This window comes from Papaver somniferum, chromosome 5, assembly GCF_003573695.1.
Source record: "Papaver somniferum cultivar HN1 chromosome 5, ASM357369v1, whole genome shotgun sequence".
NCBI lineage: Eukaryota > Viridiplantae > Streptophyta > Magnoliopsida > Ranunculales > Papaveraceae > Papaver > Papaver somniferum.
The window spans coordinates 54,371,727-54,397,722 of record NC_039362.1 but is presented as its reverse complement, the minus strand read 5'-3'; the positions used below and the strand labels follow the sequence as shown (position 1 = coordinate 54,397,722).

General features: G+C 38.3%; 2 protein-coding genes and 1 pseudogene across 2 annotated transcripts; 1 reads left to right on the top strand and 2 right to left on the bottom strand.

Moving 5' to 3' along the window:
* Nucleotides 1–10,514: 10,514 nt before the first annotated feature.
* LOC113281595 (V-type proton ATPase subunit d2) lies at nucleotides 10,515–13,878 on the top strand. Its single transcript, XM_026530383.1, has 10 exons — nucleotides 10,515–10,887; nucleotides 11,291–11,411; nucleotides 11,557–11,664; nucleotides 11,748–11,850; nucleotides 12,094–12,174; nucleotides 12,368–12,453; nucleotides 12,649–12,708; nucleotides 12,799–12,847; nucleotides 13,072–13,206; nucleotides 13,504–13,878. The coding sequence occupies exons 1-10, from the start codon at nucleotides 10,707–10,709 to the stop codon at nucleotides 13,633–13,635; spliced, it is 1,056 nt and encodes a 351-aa protein (XP_026386168.1). The 5' UTR covers nucleotides 10,515–10,706; the 3' UTR covers nucleotides 13,636–13,878.
* A 204-nt stretch (nucleotides 13,879–14,082) lies between these two features.
* On the bottom strand, nucleotides 14,083–18,565 carry LOC113281593 (annotated as a pseudogene).
* Nucleotides 18,566–22,430: 3,865 nt separating this feature from the next.
* LOC113281594 (tRNase Z TRZ1-like) lies at nucleotides 22,431–24,942 on the bottom strand. The gene is made up of 7 exons (XM_026530381.1): nucleotides 24,499–24,942; nucleotides 24,335–24,405; nucleotides 23,805–23,900; nucleotides 23,574–23,687; nucleotides 23,076–23,144; nucleotides 22,899–22,973; nucleotides 22,431–22,798 (listed from the first exon to the last, which is right to left on the bottom strand). Exons 1-7 carry the CDS (start codon nucleotides 24,887–24,889, stop codon nucleotides 22,724–22,726), a joined length of 891 nt encoding a protein of 296 aa, XP_026386166.1. The 5' UTR covers nucleotides 24,890–24,942; the 3' UTR covers nucleotides 22,431–22,723.
* Between the last annotated feature and the right edge of the window lie 1,054 nt (nucleotides 24,943–25,996).

Sequence of the window (25,996 nt, the reverse complement as noted above, 5' to 3'; positions counted from 1 at the left end):
TTCACACCTCCATTTTCTTTTAAATACACGTCACATGCACACCAAACCTATATGCACTTCTATCTCCTTTTCCTACTAGCTTCAATCGTAAACCCTGGTTACAAAAATCTATTGAAACATGGATTTCCCACATCCAATCCCCTAAGGCCCAGTCCAATCCGGTCCCTATTTGGGCAAGTCTTTGTCGTTCAAATCTCGGCTACAGCACCAGACTCCATGGCATCACCACCATTTCTTCTTCCATGTCGCTCAATCACCGTTCATGTCCGGTCACAACATCTGCCAATTTACAACCAACGACTGTATCCAGCCATCAAAACCAATAATAATTTGAGAAAAATCCATCACTGCCACGAATTGCTTCAACCCAATTTCCGTCCACAACAAACCCCAATTGCAGTCTCGTTGTTGCTGTTGTAGAGACCTAGACTGACCGTTGCTGCCTGCAATCACCCACCGAGTCGCTACAACTTCATTGCATTTCCGTCTTGGTCTCTGAAATACAGATATACCCAAGTCTGTCTCCGTTGCTCATTCCAGTCTGATTAATGATTTTTCGTGGGTTGTAGTAATGAGGTTCAAACTCTCGGACTTGTGAAGAATAATTTTTTAAACTTAATAAAAAAATAAATATATACAATAAAAATATTAACACTGGTGCGAGAAACTGGGACTAAAGATTTGGCCATTTTTCATTTTCAAGTGGTTCAGAATTGAATTCTAGGCGATTATAGTTCAAAACAAAACAAATATTAACTCTATTCTTTGACAAAGTAGATTCTATAAAATATTACTTGTATTTTATGAGCATGGCGCATCAAGAATCCCTAAGACTAAGCATGCTCCATCAAATAAAATCACAAATAATTAATTAAAATCTTAATTCAATTAAAATTGGTGCAAAAGGTAAATAAAGAATTAATTTAAATTACCACATGGATGAAACACGGCCTCCTCCGTCGTCCCAGTGCTTGGGGTTTAACTCGTCATATTAATCATGTTCTCAAAATACATAATTGATGCTCAAAATTTGATTAAAAGAGTGAAAAAGCATAAAACAGTGAATCTACGACCCACAAAAGGCGTCCAGAAATCAACGATAGAAGTGTACTGCTGTAAAACAACGATACTTAGCTGCTGCTGTTGACACTGTTGAAGAACGACGGTCCTGGGACGTCTGTTCTTCGTCTTCTCCTTCTTCTTCAACAGCAGCAGGAAACTTTCCTGCAGTTCTTCTCTTCGCCTCTGCAACCTCCCTGTGGTCTCCCAATCGACCCCAAACTCTCGACACCCCCTTCCTTCGACCCTATAACTCTATATATACCCAACAGGCGCAAGAAATATCCCTCATTCACTCCATATAATCTTCATTACTCGGGCAGTAAATGAAAATATTTTGGGAATATTTTCTTTTCCTTCTCGTCTCCTGCACGCGTATTACAGCTGCATAACTCTCCTCATTTAGCTCTGTCACGCCTCTGCCTATTGATAGAGTCATAACACATGTTCTGAACACGCTCAAATTCCACAAAACTCAAGAATCCCGTGAATAGCTTCCTCCCGTACGGGTCTGCTCTGATTTCATCTGTTGAATTTTCTAGCCAAATTTGATCGCAACAAACACCCATACCAGCTCTGTTATGATATACTACATCTTTCAACAAAGTTTCAGCGATTGAATCTCACTAAAACACGTCAAAAAATTCTTCCCAAAGTTCTGCCAGTTGCATGCGTCATTTTTCCCGCCTTTTTCTAATTTCAAATTTTGGAAGAAAGGGACCTCCCCTTTATCCATTCCTGGGGTCCCTTTAGCAATTGGGGCGGAAATAGTAATTTTGGGGCCGAAACAGTAATTTTTATGGTGTTTTTAACACTTTATCCTGGGGTGTAAAACACCACTTTTTAAGCCCATTTCGCCGCAAGGGCTTATTTCTCTAAAATTTCCTACAAAGACATAAAATAACACAATAAATACAAAATCGAGCACTAACAATACACACAATTGAGACATATTAGACACATAAATGTGTCTATCAACACCCCCAAACTTATTATTTGCTAGTCCTCGAGCAAAACTAATATGGAAAATAAAATCCTAACTCACTAGGTGTCCCTAGTGACCAAGTTAATCTCGGGAGGGTTTACCAGAGGTGTACCCACAAAACCAATACTCCATACCCTATCTATCTACGCAGAACCTTGGAAGGCACTAAAGAATCTCCTTGGTTGGCATACTTATTGACTATAAGAGGAAGTACCCTGATGCGAAATTCCAATTGTTGTACACGAGTTTGCACTCAAGCATACTAAAATTCATATATAAGTGACAGAGCTCTACTCAGATAGTCGCACTATGGACATCAATATCTGGAGTCAAAACTAATCACATGGATAGATCAAGAAGATGGATATAGAAAAACATAGATGGTTTTGATGTTTACTAAGTGAACGGCGTTTCCCATATCTGTCTGAAGGCCTCCGCCAAAATGAACCTATCCTAATGGATTGAGATACTAGTCTGACTAATGTCAACACACTGGCATATACAAGGGTACCAGTGGTCGATAACCTAACTCTATGTCAACACAACTGGCATATACAAGGGTACGAGTGGTCGACTTTATTGAATTTATTCCTTTTGGTCAAATGGTCTGGTCTCAATTTCTCTTTTTTTTTTCTTTTTTTTTTTCATGGTATCTCAATCACTCTAATTCACCCTAGCATTGGTAACAACTTGAATCGTGAGACCCACCAAATCACTTAGAAACATATTTAAAAAGAAAACAACATCAAAAAAAAAGAAGTGAAAAGGACTCAACGAGATATGGTGAAACTATCATCTTATTCCTAACAACTGAGCTCTGTGCTTTTATGAATAGACTCTTTAGATGTTCCCATCTAGTCAGATTGGTCCCTCAACTCCTAAAACCAAAATGCTTCCATCCACTTAGATTGGTTAGTGCCATCCTAAATAAGCATAAAATTTTAGGCTCTGGAGTTTATTTATTATGCAACTAAAAAGTTTCTCCCAATACCCCCAAACTTAAATCTAACATTGTCCTCAATGTTCTAAAGATAAAATTAAAAACATGAACAAGGAGAAACTGTTACCATTTGAAGTAAAAGAGTTAAGGAAGGATATTACCGGGTTGCATGAGATTGGGTTACCTCCCAAGAAGTGCTAAGTTTAAAGTCTTCAGCCAGACTTAGGAAAGGTTTAGTCAACTCGAACCGTATAACAGTAATCGGAATAACTGTGGGTCTTCAAAACCAAAAAGAGCTGACAAAAAGAGACTGCCACAAGCCAGAGAGTGATAGTCTTCCTTAAACAGATGTGTCGACCCTAATCTCCTAAAATAATTAGGTTTAGTCTCAAAACTTAAAAATTGACACATTTTAAACTCATATGTTCCCACAATTGGTAGAAAAGTTTTTGGTGGGAAAACAAAATCGATCTTGGAATCATAGCCTGGGTAAACCACATCAACCAGAGGATGGGTTTCTAACGACTGAATTTCCTTATGGACACCATTAGATTTAGGAAAACGTGTATGAAGATAATCTTTTAGAATGGTCGAGGCATTGATGTCAAGTCACAAGTGAGGTACCTTTTTAACAGTTAAATCACACGGAGAACGATAATCACCCCCAAACTTAGAGTTTTAGGCGTCTCTAGATAGACTGGTCACAATCTCCCTAATTTCTAGGTCATCAGATTCCTGAAAATGGGCAATTGATTCTTCTAAGTCAGGTTCATCCTCACTAATCTCTACGAGTTCATCTAAGACTACTGTTTCCAAATCGTTCGACTCGAAAACAGAATTCTCAAGATAAACCGGTTCCTCTAAACCATCATCATATAAAGGATTATAAGAGAAAGTTTCTAATAAAAGCTCATTAACTAAGGTGTTAATCAAAGTTACTTCCTCCGATCCATTAATAAGTTCATCAAATAATGGATTGTCCAATACTCTGTAGGCTAAAGTATCATGAACTACGTCGTCTAAAACGGTGGTATCTCTAGTCAGATCCACATACTTTTGAATAGGTGAATAATCATTAAAATTATTGGGATCTGAACTAGAAATAATATTATCATCATGAAGCTCAAATGGAGTAACTAGTTTCGGATCACTATGCCTACAAATGTATGATTCTTCATCAATATTATCTTCATCATAATCATCATGAAACTCATCTAAAGTAGTGTCTTTTATTCTAACCTCGTCCTCTAGATTGGGCAAATATTCACTATTGATATCAAGGGTAGAATTGGAAACACTATTTTGGAAATTTAGATTATTTCGAGCAGCATTAGCTAACTGTTCATTTTCTGCCTCTAAACGTGCTTGAATTTCACTGAGCGTAACACTTATACGTTCACAAGTCTCATTGAATATCTTAGACCGTTGTGTACTCTCTTCTCTTGAACTAACTGCACGTTCATACTCCCTTCGAACTTGTTGGTAGGTTTCTTCTAGAGATTGAACAGGTTTAGAAATGTCATAATCAAGACTAGTTTTTAAGTAATTTTCCAAAAACGCATGACTAGTACTATAATATTCCTGATTTTCTTGCTCGTAAGACCAATTCGTGTGTGGATAGTAATTGGGCTCACTATGGTATGAACCATAACCTTGAAAAGGTTGGCGTTCCCAACTACTATTCCCACTATGGTCATAAAACTGATGATGTCCATATTCAAATTCAGGTCGATACTCATTGTATTGGCTTCTATCATACCAGTTCGACATTCTTAATTGCAAGGGAATTCTACACAACCACAAACAAGGCCGACTCAACTCCACCAAAACAAACCTAAAGATTTCTAGCAAACAAAAAGCATGATGGCTCCACTTAGATTGTTTCTAGACCAGCTTCTATCTTTCGAAAGGGAATTCGTTGCAATTTGAGAAAACCCCTCTGGAATCAATCCGAGTCAAAGTAAGTTGAATAGAGGCGAGGCAAGCTTAGTAGAGCTTTGATACCCAAGGCCTCACCGCATTAGAAGGCGGCGCAGTCACGCATTCAACTCACAGAAACCATCATGAACTTTGAAGTATGCTTAAAGAGCAACCAATATTTTTCGAACGAGTTTCCTATTAAGCTCGTTACCCTATCGGTCTCTTTCTAGTCAAAATTTTAGGCTTAGGTTCGCGTTTGGTTTCGTTTTCCTAAGGCGGGCAAGAAAGGAACGGTGATGAAATCCAAACCCTTATCTTGTATTGGCCAGGCCTTGCCCTTTACTAGGAATTTAAAAACAGTCCAAATTCGTCCTCAATCAATGAATCACCTTAAGGAATACAGTAACTCGCTTACATGAGATTCGTTTTCCTACAAAGACATAAAATAACACAATAAATACAAAATCGAGCACTAACAATACATACAATTGAGACATATTAGACACATAAATGTGTCTATCACAGTCTCTATCAGCAAAGTAGTAGAGGAGGAACTGGCAGCGATAAACACCATCTTTTAACTCCCTGTGTTCACAGTTGTGATCAATACCAAACCCATTCACGGTACCATAAACAATACCACTGCCTTCCTGTAGATGGTGGATTTTCGACAAGGGATAAAATCGTAAACTCATAATTATACGAAGCTCTGATCCAGCAATCAGACGTGAGTATTGAGACATGGGTCTCTCATCGAATTCTCAACGGAGAGTACTTTCTCTCAGAGTACATGTAGATATGTAGTCTCACGACTGGACAACGACATATCTCATGAATACTGAACACTTTCAGTGATTATTTCTATATAGTATCACGAGATGGACGGCTCCTAGACAGCTTGCTCTGCTAGTATAGAGCGATAACGTCTTCAGGAACAAACAACGAGTTTACTCTGACTATATAAAGGATATGACTTACCGACAAGCTCATATCGGGATAATTAATGCTCCTAGACAGCTTGCTCTGCTAGTATATAGCCACAAAGTTAATTATTCCTAATTAAGATTAATTCTGCTGTGACATTCACTACTGAATTCCCAAAATAATCTATTATTGCTCCTATTACATGGTCGAATCCACGACTGGTCCCATGGAATGGCAATAAAAATTGCTCTTATTCCATGGTCGAATCCACGACTGGTCCCATGGAATGGCAATAAACAATTGTTCTGATTCTATGATCGAATCCACGGCTTGATCTCATAGGATAGCAATAACTATATTATCTCATTACTCCGATTTCATGATTGAATCCACAACTGGTCTCATAAATGGTAATAGATAAATCTTAATTACTCCGATTCTATGGTCGAATCTACGATCCCATCGAATGGTAATGCTCACTTTATTATTCTGAATTCGTAGTCGAATCCTCAGCTGATCTTATGAATTAATAATAAACATCTTATTACTCAGTTTTGTGAATTATTCTCCGCCGAATTCCATAATTAGTAATAAATAATCAACAACCGGGCGTCTGAGCTACCTCTAAGTAATCCCCGATTCAAATGGTGAAGGTGTATTCAACGATGATACACTAACAGTCACCGCACGAACGAGTATTTCAAAATACAACGAAACGATGAACCTATGCAAAATAGGGAAGAAAATAATAAATAATTAAAAATATTGACCAGGGTGCTGGGAGCACAGACACACGACCGACCGACCGTGTCGTGGTCAATCCCACACCAGTTTTATATTTTTAATGCATTTTTATTATTTTCCATGATTTGATGAAAAGTCTCTCATTTTATGAAATCTCCTTCGTCTCGAGGAAACTCCTCGGTTTCATGGTATTTTCATAAATTCGTAAAAAATAACATAAAATTAAGGAAAGAAGTGTTGGTCGTGACCGTTGACCAACCGTCCATGCCTTGGTCCCAGCCGGCCCCATACCTCACGGTTTCTCATTATTTTATTATTATTATTTCTCTAATTTCATGAAAAACTCCTTGATTTCATGGTATTTTGCACAAATCATCAAATAAAATTATGAAAACTTGTGGGACCGGGCCACTAGCCGGCCGGCCATGCCCTAGCCGGTCCCAAACGCCCCTTGTTTTATTATTTTATTTTATTTTTCCTTGAATTCATCAAATTCCTTGATTTCATGGTATTTCTCTCAAATTAGGAAAAATTCCCTCAAATCATGAAAAATACTTAAAAAATATAATAAAATTATGGAAACTTGTGGGACCGGGCCACTAGCTGGCCGGCCATGCCCTAGTCGGTCCCACACGCCCCTTGTTTTATTATTTTATTTTATTTTTCCTTGAATTCATCAAATTCCTTGATTTCATGGTATTTCTCTCAAATTAGGAAAAATTCCCTCAAATCATGAAAATACTTAAAAAATATAAACAAATTAGGAAAACTCCTGGGACCGGGCCCCTAGCCGCCCTGCCACGCCCCCACGGTCCCACACGCCCGTGTTTTTATTATTTTAATATTTTTTGCTTCCTTGAACTCATGAAAACTCCTTCAATTCATGGAAACTCCCTAAATTCATCAAATTTCTTAAAATTCATGAATTCTTCATAAAATCATCAAAAATATTATAAAATTAAGGAAAATGGCACCACGGTACCGTGGTCACAACCGGCCGACCATGCCTTGGCCTCGGCGGTCCCACGCCTCCTTATTCCTTATTTTATAATTATTTTCCATCATCTCATGGTGTTTTCCTCAGTTTCGTCGAAACCCTAATTTTGGCATATTTTCTAGAATGGATGCTCAATTGCACGCCAGAAAATATCAAAATTCTCAGGACTGAGACGCGGACGTCTTGGGGACACGAGCACGCTATCTTGACCGACCAAGATTGGCTCTTTGGCTTACAGAAGCCGGTCCCATCAAGTTTCACAGTTTTGACCTAATTTGCACAATTGCACGTATTAGGTCCAAGACTCTTCCAAACACTTTGGATTTTCATGAAGTGATCATCAGGCGGTCACGTGACTACCCAGGGCCGGTTTCATGACCCCATGGTCCTCACTCCGTCATAATTAATTAGGTTTTCTCACCTAAGGCTCAGACGAGCATTTTCGAATAAATGATTAAACCAGCATTTAATCATTCTTTCACCAATAAATCGTCAACTCTTCAGGAGTTCTTTGTATTTGCTCATGTGAGCATATGGACACTACATGGTTGATCCACGGTCCCATGTAGTCGCTCCCTCCTTCGTCCCATGGTTAAACTTCTGACGAACCATGAATTGATCATCAATTGATCATCAATTGATCAAATTAGGGTTTCTGAATCCAAGGATCATCATTCCAGATTCCAACCTTAATAATTTTACGACGACCTCATGGTCATTAATTTTATTAATTATGCTCGGTTCAACGACCAGTATTCTAATTAATATTTTTGGTACGCTGCCAATAATCCATCAGATGAGAAACACATGCTCAGATGATCAAATATTCAACAATTCATCACATGAGCAACACTTGCTCAGATGATAAATATTTGCTCAAACCAAGGAATATTGGTTCAACAATCAATATTCAACGATCCATCGAATGAGCAATACTTGTTCACTTCATCGTAAGAACTATACCTCTGTCTCATGACATGTTCAATTCATGAGTTTCAGAACATCATGTTCAACTCAACAACTACATGGACTCATCGTCCCATCAAACCACGAAGTCATCAATTGACTAACATACCACGAGACGTCAATCGTGTCACTTTGGGGGAATATCACTTAGGGTTTTGGTCTGGAGGTCTACGACACGTGTGTTCAAACACACGATGGAATGTGAGCAAGTCGTGCAATCAGTTGAAGGAATTCACGAGGTAGTGGGTGGAAAATCGACCAAGTCTCCACACATTGAGCAACTGGTTTCAAACACGATCTCCACTTCCCCACTCCTTGATTCCATCAAGTGTCACACTTCATGGGGTCATGATGTCTAAAATTCCAGCAATATAAATAAGTCTCTGAATCATGATTGAGGGATCAACATCAACAGTATCATCAATCTCACGTCTCATCGACAACACGAGATCATAAACTCATCAATTGAGCAACTACTCTCAATTGAGCAATTTCAATCATTCAGAGCTTATCATATTCAGAATTCACACACCCATAATCTTTGATTACCATTGATTCCACACATTTCCCAGCTTCCCTCCTACAGATCAACCCATCCTCTCTTGTGACCGAATTTACTCTGGAACAGTCATTGTCTTGATTTAGGCCGGAGTACTACAGATTGATCTCTCGAATCTAAAGCACCCCCTTTGCAGCGGTGCATCTGTGTGAGGTTTAACATTTCGCTCGGTTCGAGGAGTCTCCTCTGTACGGTCGTCTCCTCAATTCCTTAAAAACCAGCAAATCGTTTTTCCCCATCTACACTTCCATTCTCGCAAACAACTACAACACCTTCAAACCAGCTTCTAACAATGTAGGAACCCCCTTTTCAGTTGTTGTCATTGTTGCACAGTACTCAAATTCAGAACTGTTTCGAGTGCCATATTCTGTTCACGTCCAAATCTGCAATAACCTAAGTAACCATCGACCATGACAACAAATGACTCGTGCAAAACTGCTTACTCATCTCCATTCACGTCTGCGAGTTTACCCGAACAGCTAGCTTCGCTGCTGCCAATGAATAAACTTCGTTGGCTGCCAATCCATTCTTTTGCCCATCCAAATTTTAGCTCCTTTCCAGCTTCTACTCTAGACTACAACGTCAGTATTACTCATACATTACAGCTGCAGTTGAATTCTAACAAGACCCCAAGATGCACCATTGTTCCAATTGAATCAGAAGAGAACCATCAGATCCTGCCTTCTTCAAATCGAATCAAACCCACCAGTTCTCAATCAATCACTTCTATAATCAAAACCCAACTCATAATCTCACAAATCCAGCACCTCATGAAGATCTTCTGCTTCATTTCACGAACCAACATCATCTTCCTTCTTGTTCTTCTCTTAAAACCCTTGAAACAACTTCTCTTTGATTCGACAGCAACAATCAATCTCACCCACTAATTCACTTTCAGATACCCACCTTCTGATTCTTGACTTCCCATAGAAACCCTAAATCTCCATTAATGCTTCAACAATTTCTCCATCTGAGTTCCTGACCTAAATTAGTGGAAGACGATATTGCCGCCTCTCTGAGACAGAACGAAGAACTGAGAGTACTATGAAGAAGAAAAAAAACGAAATCAGAATTTTTAAAAATATGGATTTCGTAAAAAATTTATCCCAAATAATAAGTGCGCCCGTAAAAATATCTATCCGTGGGTTTCACGAACTAGCGAGGGGTCATTCTTAGTTTGTGTTTGCCTTTTCGTCGGGGAAAAAAAAAACTATCTACCTGGCTCAATATATTTTTGAATCAGGCGAAGTGCCCTAACTTCGGGCCCTAAAATTGTTTGTACACAATTGATTTTGCACGGAGTAGGCCCTACAACACAAAAAGGACCCATCAGTCAATCAAGAGAAAGAGACGTGGAAGTTTGTAAATTCCCGATAATCTAAATCACCATTCATTCATAGAGAGACAGACAGATCTCATCATCTAATAATTTAATCAGCCTTGGCGCCCCAAACACCTTGATCAGCAAAATCCATCCCATTGAAAATTTCCCTCAATTAAAATCTGAGGGGTTTTTCTTATTCTCTTCTTTCTCTCTCCTCTTCTGTGTGTTTCTTCTCAAAAATTTCTAAGATCTCAGATTTTTGAGAAAGAAACCCTTTTCTTTTTCAACATGTATGGATTCGAAGCAATGACTTTTAATATCCATGGAGGATATTTAGAAGCAATTGTAAGAGGACATAGATCTGGTCTATTAACGGCTGCTGATTATAACAATTTATGTCAGTGTGAAACTCTTGATGATATTAAGATGCATCTTTCTGCTACTGAATATGGTCCTTATCTTCAAAATGGTAAACCATCTTCTATTATTTATTTATTTCAATTTTTTTTTATTGTGGGGGTCTCGAATTTGAGATCTTTTGACCTGGGGTTTGATTGAATTTTGTTATTTGAATAATTTGTTCAAATTCTGCCATTGTTGTGGTGAATTTGAGAATTGACTTTGAAAATTTGATCAATTGTTTGACCTGTTTTAATTGATCTGTTGGTATTAATTGGTGCCCCATGTTCTAGATTCCTGATCTAAGACTTTAGAGTAGGAGAATGGTATCAGGGTTTACCTAGAAATTCATCGGGTGATTATTTTTGTTAGTGAACGAGAGAGAGCTTGGTTCCCTACTTATACTAACATTTAGTTAGTGATTAGCTGGACAATCAGTTTCCGGGACTTATAATGTTTTTGACTATTTGCAGAGCCATCTCCATTGCATACAACTACAATTGTGGAAAAATGCACTCTTAAGCTGGTTGATGAGTATAAGCACATGCTGTGCCAAGCTACTGAACCATTATCGACTTTCCTGGAATATATCACGTACCTACAGATCTTAAACCTTTTCTTTATTCTAGCTGATTTGCTTCCTCACTTGACAATCTTAAAACTTTTTCTTGGTAGTTAACACTATACTTGCATGGATTCTGTGGATTGAAGTAATTTTGGGTTCTATTGTTTCTTTTAGGTATGGGCATATGATTGACAATGTTGTTCTTATTGTGACTGGCACCTTACATGAGAGAGATGTCCAGGAATTACTAGAGAAATGCCATCCATTGGGAATGTTTGACAGGTAATGTTATTATGAGGATATCTAGTTTCTGTCTAACACTTGCAATGTTCGTGTGAATTTATTTTCTATGATTTCTGTTTCAGCATTGCTACCCTCGCAGTTGCTCAGAACATGCGTGAGCTTTACAGATTGGTGCTTGTGGACACCCCATTGGCTCCATATTTCTCTGAATGCATTACTTCTGAGGTAAAAAACTGTTTGCTACCTCTTATCTTGCTATCATTAACAGTGTTTCTTCTCCTACTGAATCTACAGCAATAACTTCGTGACCTCTTTTTTGATACTAAATTCTCTTAGTATACGTTTGTACAATGGGAAATTTTAGAGAATAGTTGTTATTTCGAGAAGAAATGCCGTATCTTTGACACATGAGAGGATAGACTTTATTACACCTTCTTTACTGATTTACTAATGATCACCTTTTTCTAGGACTTGGATGATATGAACATTGAGATTATGAGGAACACTCTTTACAAGGCATACCTTGAGGATTTCTATAAGTTCTGCCAGGTAAAATTATCTGGAAATTTTGTGTATTCCTCTCCTTCTTCCATGTTAAAGGAAGGCTTGAAACCAATATGAAAACCTTGGAACTAGTGACAAAGATGCATAGTGTCTTACTTGAATGGCTTGAAGGTTGTTAACTGTAAGTTTGTAACCAAGAAATATGTACGTGATAGTTTAACATGTCGCTATATTACAGAAACTTGGAGGAGCTACTGCAGAGATTATGTCTGACCTCTTAGCCTTCGAAGCTGACAGAAGGGCAGTAAATATCACAATAAACAGGTAGAGTTTTTATTTTTATTTTTTCCCATACTGAGTGATAGTTCACTTAGCTTACTTTTTTATATCATAAAATCTTGGCAGTGTTGGACTGCTGAGCAAAATCCTTGAATTCTGCCCATATTAGTTCAAATCTCTTAACTTCTCAAAGTATCTACTTTATTTGTTTCCTTCTCTTATGAGGCCTCCCTTTTGCAGTATTGGCACTGAGCTGACTCGAGATGACCGAAGGAAACTATACTCTAGTTTTGGCTTACTGTGAGTTCTCTTTCCTCCTTCCTTCATCCTGCAATGGCCAGCTGCTGATAGCCCTGTTCATCCTTTGACTAAAATTTTGGATTTATATAGGTATCCTTATGGTCATGAGGAACTTGCTGTCTGTGAAGACATTGATCAGGTAACTTGTTTAAGACTACAGTAAACTTAGAAGGCTGTTTTCTGCTGTATGGGTAGCGTCGTTTTTTAAGCAAGACTTCAGTAAACTTAATGTTTCCATACTTTTTATACTAAAGAGTTGTTGGCTTGTTGCAATTCTTGGTGTCTTGTGCGCAAAACCAGAATTGCTAGAGAAAGACCTACTTTTAGCTCATAGCCTTGTGCAATCTCCATTGTTTTTCGTAGGTTCGTGGTGCCATGGAGAAGTATCCCCCTTACCAGTCCATTTTTGCCAAGTTATCCTATGGGGAGAGCCAGATGTTGGACAAGGCTTTTTATGAAGAAGAAGTGAAAAGGTTATGCTTGTCATTTGAACAACAGGTATAATTTCGCACCTAGTTTTCACGAATCCTTATTTGCTGACAGAGCTACCAATCTTGAACAAGTTGTTAAGTTGGCCGTTCCTTTCTCATTCTATGCTTGGCTGAATGATTTAGGACAAAAAGCATATGTTTTGCTCTTTTATCTTGTAAAACTAAAATTCTGTCAACAGACGTTATTGTACATGGTGAGGAGTCCTGCCACGAAGAAGGTGGTGGACTTCTAAGTTTTCTGCAACTTCTTTTCTATGTTGACTTGATTTATAATCAAAGTTTGTTTTCATTGCTGTATCTGCAGTTCCATTACGGTGTCTTCTTTGCATATATGAGGTTGAGGGAGCAGGAGATAAGGAACCTCATGTGGATCTCTGAATGTGTGGCGCAGAATCAGAAATCCAGAGTTCATGATAGTGTTGTGTTCATTTTCTAGGGCTTTCACAACCTTAAAAGAGAGAAGACATATTTGTTTGTTCTTTTGCATTCTTGTATAAATATCTCTCATTGCTGTAATTTGCTGAGACTGATGCCGCGGCACCCTTGTCTGACTCTTTTTCGAGCTGCATAGGGTAATAATTATATCAATATGTAAGCTTAATACACTATTAGCGTAAAGGATTTAAAATTGTTTGGGTATGTCTGAATAATTACCAATAAAATATTGAATTTTCATCTAGACTGAAAAGGTTACCCTTTTAAGTTGGATCGTCTTTTATTGAAAAAAACAATTTGAACTTTGCCGGTGGGCATAAATAAGCAGATCCACATCAACAGCCACATGGATGACCAAGACCAACTGTTTGCTTTTTAGCAAGTGAGCCTAGAAAACACTAGCACAGCTCAGATTTGGCCTCATTTTCCAACACATGAAAGTAGTTTATAGTACACAACAGAATGCTTGACTTGCACATTTGAAACACGAATCATGAACAACCCAACCCAACACAAATTTCCATCCCAACTATGAACATCACAAAAGGCAACTTGCAAGCCCTTCCCAAAACCGACAACTTTGAGATCATTTTGACACTGATACGCAGTTGAATAGTAATGATCATTGTTAATTTGCTATATTTACAAAGTGATTGGCCTCTCTTGTTATAAAGAAATACACCAGAAACAGGGCATGTCACTTGGCACTGGCCAGCTCAGTTCGCAGAAGCTTCGCAGCAGCCACCATGTTGGTCAAGGCTGGCTTAACTTCACTATATTTTCTGGTTTTCAAACCACAATCTGGATTCACCCAAACAACATTCCTCTCAAGAACAGCCAACACTTGGTTGATTCGATCAGCAATCTCTTCAGTTGCTGGAATCCGAGGGGAGTGAATGTCATACACACCAGGCCCAATTCCTGCACCGTACTTAACTCCCTCCCTGAAGACAGAAAGGAGCTTCTCATTAGATCTTGAATTCTCAATAGTGATTACATCTGCGTCCATGTCAATAATGGAGTGGATTATATCGTTGAAGTTTGAATAGCACATGTGAGTATGGATCTGCAAACAGAAACAAAACTATTCAGACTTAATTGTATCCAGTAACATCACTACTTTTTTCTTAGGGATACAGGATGGGAAAGTAAATGACAGAAAGGAAATGGTACAATTAGTGCTAATCGGCACCGTTAAGGGTAACCTGAGTAGTGTCCTTGACGCCACAGTTTGCGATCCTGAAGGAGTGAACAGCCCAATCCAGGTAAAGAGCTTGCTCGGATTTCCGTAAAGGCAGACCTTCTCGTAGTGCAGCTTCATCAATTTGTATCACCTGGATGTAAGACGTCATATAATGAACATTTTGTATTAATGAAAATAGAGTACTCGGATTTAAGAAGATCTAAAAAATGATACACTTCGACCGATACAAGTTCTTTTAATTCTTCATTTTCAGACACTTGGGCTGTTTTCAGGATTGCCTACCAGGAACTAGTTTCTGACAACGAACAAACATATCACAAACCAAAATTTCAACTTCCCAACCGCAATTAAGTGCATGGGAACCAACCAAATCTACGTCTCAAGGTGGCAAAACAATGTAAATTATACAATGCGCTGCTAAACTAAATGGCATGGTACTAACCTGAATCCCACATGCTTCTAGATCTTCAACTTCATTTTTGATAGCCAGGGCAATCTGGTAGCAAGTTTCAGACCTAATGACAAGATAGAAATTAAGCACACACCAGATATTACCTGAAAAGACCAAAAAAATAAAATTTAGAATGTTGACTAACCTGGGTTGGTCATTCCTTACAAATGACCAATTGAGAATTGTAACTGGCCCAGTTAGCATTCCCTTCATTGGACGAGTAGTTATGCTTTGTGCAGCTTTTGACCAAAAAACTGTCATAGGGTTAGGACGACTCACATCTCCGTAAATGATTGGTGGTTTTACACAGCGTGATCCATAAGACTGTACCCATCCATTAACAGTGAAGGCAAAGCCTTTCAATTGCTCGCCAAAATATTCCACCATGTCATTCCTCTGCAGATTCCAGAAAACGAAAGAGCTCACTCAGTTTTTTATCCAAATCTACTATTATACTGATACACGTTTTTGGTTACTGAAAAGCTTTTAAGAGTACTTTACCTCAGGTTCTCCATGCACAAGAACATCAATATCCAGTTCTTCTTGTATCTTGACTACCTTTTTTATCTCTTCCTTAATGGCTTCAACATACTCTTCTTCAGTGATCCTGGGAGCAAAAATAGGCACAGAGGTTACAGTGCTTTTAATCTCTAGTACATGCAATGTAGTTATTGATGGAACAAGTAAAGCATGTACCGTCCTCGTAGAACTTATTATAATCATAAAAAGACTATACCAGATTTTGATATTTGATGGTTTATCAACTAACTTGTGGACTCACTTGTTCGTCTTGTATTCCCGCCTAAGCCTACGGACATCCATGGTTTGCGGAAAAGACCCAATGGTTGTAGTTGGAAGCATCGGTAGATTAAGCTTTCTTTGTTGGGCTTCGAGTCTGGCAGTAACTGGTGTAGCACGACGATGGTCAGAACCCCTCAAAGCAGAAGCCTGTTACATGTGAGATCCAATTAAACCAATATTAAAAGGAAAATAAAAACCCAAACCAACAAACAAAGCAAAAACAAATATAGAGTATATTCCCTCCTCTGTGCTTACAGCTTCTTGAACTGCCTCATCATTGACCCTAGCAGACGACTTCCTTGATTCTTGGGCAGCTGAATTGGCAGAAAAGAGTTCCTATAAAAGAACGAAGGATAATAAGTTGCACGACTACCATGATTAGAAGCGATAGACACTTTATCATTGAGATTTTACATACCCCATCTTTTTCTCCAGCCAATGCATTAGCCAAAGCGTTCACCTCAAGGATTTTTTGTGCCGCAAAGGCTAGCCAAGACTTAATCTCATCGGCCAGTTTTGTCTCATTCAAAAGATCAACAGCAGTGTGCATAAGTGAACAAGAAGTAGAAACCATGAGTTTCTCTGCGGTATTAAAAGCAATCGAAGTTCAAGATAATGAGTAGACAGTAAGAAAAAAAAGAGTGGACAAGTTATAAATGATTATAAATGAGAAAATTAAAAACTCGAGAACAACATGACGCGCAGAAGAGAAAAATAGTTGACAGTAGGGAAACAACAAACAATACCGTTAAACCTAACAGAAAAACACAAAAAGCTACAAATATACCTTTTCCAACGATGGACTCGAGGGTTTTTAACATCTCGAGAGATGCTTCAAGATCATTTGCCCAAATATTTTTGCCATCAACTACCCCTGCAAACAAATACTTGTCTGATGGAAAACCCAGGTTCTTGATTAACTCTAAGGTTTTCTCTCCACGTACAAGATCCAAACCAATTGCAGAGACCGCTTTTAGCGAAGTGACCATCCTGTTTGGAAAATCAGAAAACAAACACCAAAAAGATTTGCTTACCTGCACGTGGAAAGTTATAAGACTAAGTATAACTGTAAGTAAAAAGAAAAAAAAGAACTGATGAAGTAGATTTTTTTCTTCCAATACTTGTATGCATCAGCAGGGAGATCAGCAAAATAGGTCTCAAGAATAACGCTAATCCCAGATAGAGTCTCTTCCAACTGCTCATAAGCATCAATAAATGCTTTTAATTGATGAGATTCCAGGTCTAGTACAAGAGTGGGTTCATCAAACTGCACCCAAGTAGCTCCAGCTGCTTTCAACTCGGCCAAAACCTCCCTGTATTTTCACACATACATATTACATACAGTGAGATATAAGGTTAGTACCTCAGATACACAACCAATGACAATGAAGTTCGAGGAATATACTTATAGATCGGAATTATCTTCCCCAACAAAGAAAGAGGTGAAAACGATTTATCCACACCCTTCGCAGGCTTTGACAACAACAAGTAAGAAACAGGTCCAACAAGAACTGGCACCGTCTCGATTCCGTGCTAAAAAAGAAAATCAACTTGTTGTTAATATACATTGTTTGTGCATAAGAAGATACCTAGTTATCTTGTATCATGTACCTCTTTGGCCTCCTTGTATTCAACTACTGCCTTATGAGAAGCATATGTGAACTTCAGATCAGGACTCAGTTCAGGCACAATAAAATGACTGTTTCAAACCCAGTGGTAAAATCAGATATATTCCCATCACAGTATAAGTCAAATGACATATTGATTACTCTAAAAGAGATGCAAGATGAAATGCAATAAAAGAATTCAGTGTACTCACTAATTGGTATCGAACCACTTGGTCATTTCCATTGCAGGAACAACAGCATTTCCTCTAGCCATTAAACATCAAATCCTATCTCTCCACCAACCCATCCATACCCTGGAGGAACAGCCCCAAGCATTGCAGTAGTATCTAAAACCTGATCGTAATACGAGAAGGTATTACTTGGAATGAACTTAGTTCCTGCACTTGCCATTTGTTTCCACATTGAAACTCGAATATCCTTTGCAACCTTTTGCAACTCCTCAGCATCAGTCTTTCCATCCCAGAAAGATTCTAACGCAAACTTAAGCTCTCTCTTTGGTCCGATACGTGGGTATCCAACAATATGTGATGACATTGCTCTAATTCTACTTACTCTAACATAACAGAAACCAAGAAAAATATCACAAACAAAGTTTAGTACCTGTTCATAAAAATGGAAGCAATATAGAGAAAGTTAAAAATTGGTCACTGACCTTGGATTGATGAAACGAGGAGAGGAAGGTAAAAGGAGCGAAAGATGGTGTAGAGTTCCAGTGAAGAACGAGGGTTTTAGACGAAGCATATTCTCAGATTAAAAGTGCAGCCTGTGAATTTTAAGTTGTGTTGAGAAAGAAAACTTGTTTTTTTCTTTTATAGGCAAGAAAACTTGTTTTTGGTCTGCACTGTAGGTGTTTGTGTATTTTCCGGATTTTGAAATGAAATTCTATCCCCCTTGGGGGGTGTTACTTTAAATGGTTAGGCCTATTCCTATGCATATGGCAAACATCAAGTTTTATCATATATGCTCCCATTATGGGTATGTCAAACTGCCAAACTCATATGTCAATATGCCACAAATAACATATAGGCATACACGACAGAGTTTCCAGCGAGCGATAGAGTGTCCATCGCTCGATGGTCAAGCCAGCGCTCGCTGGTCATTAAACCGCCAGCGGTCGCTGGTCATTAAACCGCCAGCGCTAGTCAAGCTGTCGCTCGGCTCTCAGAACATCGCTTACCAGATCTTCATCCAGCGGCTAGTATTTTCCCCTCCAATAAATACCTAATTTCAATTTCATATCAACTCATCCAAAATTTCTAAACCTCTCTAGAATTTCTCAATCTTCTTCTTCAAATCTATAACAATCACATCTTCTCTACATTTCTTTTCATTTCTTGTAATATGGATTCACAATCTCAAAGTCAAGACAAAGGTAAAGCTAGAAAAATCAAAGTCCGTGGTGCAAAATACACACTGATAGAGGATGAATGCATTTGTCGTAATTATGTTTATTTTACCCAAGATTGTATCGAAGGTGCACAAAAACATGGTAACACAATGTAGGATAATATATTTTTAAAATATGAGAACAAACCATGAACATCAATTCTCGTGATGCAAAAGGATTGGCAGAACACTTCACTGTAATCAACAGAGAAGTAGTCGTTTATCTTGCATTGATAATGCAAGCTAAGAGAGCAGGCATGGAGAGTGGTCAGAACGATGCAGATTTTGAAACAAAGGTTCGTTTAGATTGGCAGCGAAAACATGGTAAACAGTTCGCTTTCGAAAGTTGTTATCATATTTTGAAGGTGTTGAACAAATATAATCCAGATCTCTTAATAATTAATCAATAAGTACCTGAAAGATCACCAATAATTCTTCTCCCTCAACACCAAATTCAAATTCTTCACCAGATACTGCAAGAAACCCAAAAGGTAACTTAGTTTTTAATAATTATGAGGATGATGGTAAGAGAAAATTGCCAGGGAGGAACAATGCAAGACTAGCTAGAAAATTAGCTCAAGAAGGAGGGAGCTCCGGTGGATTTAACATGACGGAGTTTATGGAACATCAAAAGACCGTCGAGAAGCAAAGAGCAGTTGATAGGAAATTTCAAAACAGGGAGAGTAAAAAAAGTCGTCTTTCTCAAGAAAAATTTGGGTTTGACTATGATAAGCATAACATTCTTCAAGCTAACACTTCAATTATGAACGCCCAGCAAAGACATGTGTGGCAAATTGAATTTGACAGAATTCAAGCACAGATTGAACAACAAGCTGGATTTACTAACAACAATGGTGATGATGATGGCATTGATGATGAGTTTGATGTAGTAGTTCCTCTAAATGATTGATGTATTAAATTAAGTTTTAATTTAAAGTATTGCATTTTAATTTGATATGTTGTTGTTGAAATGTTGAAATGAAAAGTTGATTAATTTGATATGTTGAAATGATGGCGCTGTTGTTGTTGCATTTTAATTTGATATGTTGAAATGAAAAGTTGATTAATTTGAAATGTTGTTGGTCATTAACTTTAAATAAAAATACATAACTTAAATTAAAATACATAAAACTTAAATTAAAATAAATAACTCATTGTCTTCCATGCTCTGCCCAAAGATTTAGTCTCAGATCATCTCTTAAACTGTCATACAAATTTCGGTTCTGAATGTAATTAGTCATTTGAGCATAATTCCTTGCAGGGACTCCTCTTTGTGGTTGAATCTCCGACCGAAAATCTTCATCTTCATAGTTAGTCCACTCCGGATTACGACGGGTTTCCTGAATTACCATGTTATGAAGAATTATGCAAGTGAGCATAGTCTTGTGCATTTCACGAGGACTCAACCCACGATATGGGCCACAAATGATAGCGAACTTCCTTTTCAGAATTCCAAAAGCGCGTTCCACATCCTTCCTCGCTCCCATTTGGGCATCGTTAAAATGCCGGTATGAACGGCCTAATGCACCGGTAGGAGGCTGAAGATAGCGTTGAACCAAGGTGGACCATTTTGGGTAGATACCATCCGCAAGATAATAGCCATGAGTGCACCGGTGGCCGTTAATCATAAAACGGACTTGGGGAGAAATTCCATGCTTCAAGGATAACCGTTGGTTTTGGATAATGACCTTTATATTGACCGGCCCAATAAACAGGGCATCCTTGCCATACCCAATGCATATAATTGAGACTACCTAGCATTCCTGGGAATCCCCTTTCCTCATTCTCCCTCAATATTTCTCCAACATCTTCCTCGGTTGGTTTTGTAAATATGTTGGACCAAAATGATTAATAATTACTTCACAAAATAATGAAAGTTAAGTGAATGAAGTTGTTTAACCCATACGAAGATACTCATCGTTCGCATCCGGTGGTCTTCCATAACCTAGAATCCTTAAAGTCGAAGTAACTTTTTGTTCAGGACTATGACCTCTAATATTCAGTGCATCAAACTGATAATTAAATTGAGGTTCTACCCGACAAAGCTCTTCAATAATCTGTATCACCAGATGCCGAGGCATACAGAATCGACCTTGGAAATCTCGATCAGAGTACACACAATTGGGAAGAAAATAATCGTGCATCAACTTCTTATGGTAAAATTCCCTCCCTCGATAAGTATACCTTCTTGAGAGTACTTCTTGTGGCTCTGAAACTCTAGGTATTTGGCCCGTATGTACTAGCATCAAAATGTCGATGAGTTTATTATCTTCAGCTTCCTCATCGTCAAGTTGTTGCACCCTCCTTCGATGCATTTCTTGTTGTAATCTAAACTGATTCATAATAATATTCCTCTCTTCATTGGATCTCACCATTGAAATTTGAAATGAGAATAGAAATAGAGAAATTGGTGAAATATAAGTTGAAGTAGGTGTGAATACCTTGGAAAAATACGAGGGCGTATATATAGGAACCATTAGGGTGGAAATAGCCGTTGCAAAAAATCCAGTGGTCGATATAATCAATAGCGCCAGCGATACTATTTATATCGCTCGACATAATGTATAACGCCAGCAATAATCTTACTATCGCCAGCGTTGTTCATAATATCGACCGCTAGAATCTATGTCGCTTATTGGTTTTCCCATAGTTGCGCAACTGGTTTTCCATGTCGCATGGTATGCCAAACAGCTTTTTTTGGCATACCCATAGGAATAGGCCTTAGGCATGAGTTGGAAATCGATCTCATGGGCCACAAGAGAGAAAATGTTTCATGTTCATTTTTCAACCAAAAAGTCTCGGCAGATCGAGAGAAAAACTACACAAAAACAACCGCCCTTCACAAAGCACCCCTGCACGTCTCCCGAGAGACGGGGCCCGCAAATAAAATAAACTGTGAGAGACGATTTTTACCTGGTTTGTGTTTCTCGGTCTGTAAAGAAACGCTGTTTTTCAACATTGTTTTGTCAGGTATCCCCGTCAGATTTGAGGGAGCATATTAGTTGCAACCAATTAAAATTGGAACAACGATTCTAGACGAACCACGAAAAAAACCGAGCAAGAAAACCGCTCCTCACAAGTTTCTGAAATTTGTGGTCCCCGCCCCTCGGGAGTTTAGCAGGGTCCACCTGTTTTGTGTCTGTCGGTTTAATTCATTGTTTTTATGCTCGGTACCGAGACTTTTTGAAATTGGAAATGCTTCTAAGAGGGAAAACGGAAGAATTAAGAAGTGGGTTTTCCTGGTAGGAGTATATTGATTCCCAAGAGAGAAAGAAATGTGTGGACTTAGCAGGGTCATAACCCAACCTTAATACAAATCAAATTTTGGAAAATGCCTCTGTAATACGGTATATGGTTAACGAATATTCACGCAGATATATTGTATGCACCCATAAAAACATCACAGACATATTGTATGCACCCATGAAAACATCGTGCAACATCCTCTATAGACATGTGTATGAGTAGTAGTTGACAAAGCTCTGTGCATACCAAAATTGGGTGAAATACAGGTTTTGACACTTGCCAAAATTTTAAGAACAAGCAACATAAAAAGACACTTCTTGAAGAATAAAGTCATAGACATCGCCAGAAAAACTGTCTGCCAAAGAATAGTATATCAGAAGCCCTCCATAAAAGCATGCACTCGACCTGCTAAACTGGGAGGCAATGCTGAAACTGCTGCCTGGATTTCCTGATAAATTAAGACGGATTAAGGTGAATTTCCTTTGTGAAAATCATGATAGAATAATTTGAAAAGACACAAAATTTCAGGAACAGATGAGGAAACGCACCACTGCTTCGTGGCGAGCTGAAAAATGAACAAGAAGAATTGCTTTGTTTTCAAACTTATCTGCATATTCTACTATCTGCAAAAAAAACTCCAAGATGGAACTATGAGCACCAATGATAGAACTTCAAGATGGTTCTGTAGAAATTGTGTCCAACTTAACAGAGCTACACTATGTTACCTCAGATAAATGGGTGTGACCATACTCCTTCGCATGCTCCACAGACTGAGCATCATTAACGTAGGTGCTCTGCATGGCAAGATACATAACAAATCGAAAAAAAATGTTAAAGATAGCTTAACATAATGTACGAAAAATTATATATTATTTCAGCTTGAATGTTCCCTCTTTATCCTGTCTTCAGAATGTGATCACTTATTCGTCCATTTTGAGATTTACGTACAAGTGGCTTAAACATGGCATCAATTCAGTTGATAGCATCTACAGATATGACATTATTACTGTACTCTAGAATGGATTCAGAAACGAAGATATAGGAACCAGCAACACCATACTCCAGAGAAATTAAATATTTTTTTGAGACCCATCTCATATGATATTAGGCCCGCCTATAGATATCGACGTAGTCCAACAAAGTAGATCACAATGTAGTTCAAAGCACTATACAAAGTAGACATAACTTGTGTAGAAACAGAACTGGAAGTGAAAGTGAAGTACCTCCATTACAAGAATCCTTGCTTTCAAAACATCAATGTTGTTTGGATCAACTATAAAGTCGGACATGGTGTCTCCAGTGAAAGCAATCTCAGGTGATGTTATGGTGTCAGTAATCTGGCAAATGTGCTTCTGTTACTTAGAACCCAAAAATAACAACATAACAGAAAATAATTCCCTAAAAAACCTCAGAACAACTAAATAGTTAACATGGTAGTGACCTCCAAGACAAACCTGCACACCTGAGTCTTTCAAGCTTTTTAGCTCTTTCCCAGGAAGACCAACATATTCCGGCTTAAGTTTATGTTTAACCGAGTAAATTACATAGCCCTGCAATGTTACCGGAATATGATAACAAGTTAGCCATGAAAAAGTCTCAACAATACAAAAAGCTGATAAATAAGGTCTAAAAGCAAGTTAAACTTACTCAAAACCTCTTCACAACTATCTCTAATATAGCACCAGCAAGACATCACATGCTAAGTCAATCGTTCCAAAACCCATTTACACTTAATAGCTAGTAGCAACTCATGATTCGTAAGGATTCTAGGCAGGGACACCAATACAACAATGTTCCGCCTGTTTAGGTTCCATTTTGGACACCAATGCAACCACTAGGCAAACGAGCATGTATTAAATAAATAAAAACTGCTGTGTTTGGGCTGTTCACTTCACACTCCTCACTAGAGAGGTTTGCTGTTTGCTTTGCAATCCTATTAGCTCAACTTCGACAGAATGGAAGTAGTTTATAAGCGTAATTTTACCTGACTCGGTACCCGATGGTACGTCTTGAATGCTTTTACTTTAAGGTCTTTTCTTAGCTCCTTCTCTTCTCCTACAAAAGTAACTTCAAACTCTTACTTACGCAAATCAAGAAAAAATAAACCCTAAAAAATTGAAAAACAAAAACATAAGCATGAGACATTACCTACATCCATAACAACCAAGTTATGATTCAAGTCTGCACCATCCAAATTTCTATAAACTTCAAATAAACTTTTTACATCTTTTTCAATCGAACGGGGTATGAATATAGTCGGTGGTTGCATCTTAAATAAACCTCTAGTAGCAACGTACATTGGTAATCCACCTATATGATCCAAGTGACCATGAGAGATAAAAAGATAATCTTGAGAAACAGCACGTTGAGGACATCTACCAATATCAAAGGCTATTTTTAGAGATGGAAAGATTATACATGTTTCTTGTCCTCCAATTGATATTCCTTCGATTGGGTATCCTTCGATTTCTATACCCTTTTTCTTTTTCTTAATTTCCAATTCGTTTTTAGGGATTTCTTGAATCCTTGCCTTCTCCATGGAATTTCTTCAAGGTTTTGTTGACTGGACTGACTTCGATTCTACTCTCCAACTAGACGTAACAGTTAATTTAAATTACAGTCGGTGTTTAAACAACGTGTTGGTCGGTTTACGGATTCTGGGTTTTATTTAGGGCTGCACAACGGGTAGGGTGGGTAGGATATGGCCTATACCCGCCACCCTACCCGTTTACCAACGGTTAAGAAAATCTTTACCCGCCACCCTACCCGCCAAATAATGGATAGGGTAGGATACGGTTAAAAAACTGGCGGGTAGGGTAGGGTTGGCGGGTAGGAGTAGGGTATGTGCACTTATAGATAGGGTGGGTAAGATATGGCCTATACCCGCCACCCTACCCGTTTACTGGCGGTTAAGAAAATCTTTACCCGCCACCCTACCCGCCAAATAGTGGATAGGATAGGATACGGTTAAAAAACTGGCGGGTAGGGTAGGGTTGGCGGGTATGGGTAGGGTATGTGCACCCCTAGTTTTATTCAGACCGGGGAAGTATAGTTTAAAAGTTATATAACGCTAATTGGATGGTTTTCTAATCTAGCATCTAGATCGGAAGCTAGAATAAGAATAACTTCGTAAGTCTTTATGACAGTTCTAATCTAGCATCCAGATGCGTTGAACCATTCTCAGTGGCCACGCTGAATGGAACAACACAACCATCTCAGCCGTCGGATCAAAAAATAAATCGATCTGCGTTGAACCAAACAGTGAAAAATAGATTTTCTCTGTGGTGAACCATTCAGCGAAACTATCTCGCTACTAGTTCACATGCGAGATATATCTAGAGAGAGAAGTAGTGTTAAAATCTCGCCACTAGTTCACATGCGAGATATATCTAGAGAGAATTAGTGTTAAAAATAGACAATTTTTCTAATCTGCAACGCTTTTCGTCTAATCTAGTAGCCCATATGACTTAGCGCAAGTTTATGTTTAGGTAAGAAGATTAGCTTCTTCTATTTTTAGAGTCAAAGTTAAGGTCAGTGTTACTATGTTAGAGAGTTGTTATGATTAGGAAATATATAGTTATACTGGTGTTGATGGGGCAAAACGATTTGCTAGTTTTTTGGGAAAGTGAAGAAACGACCGTGCAGT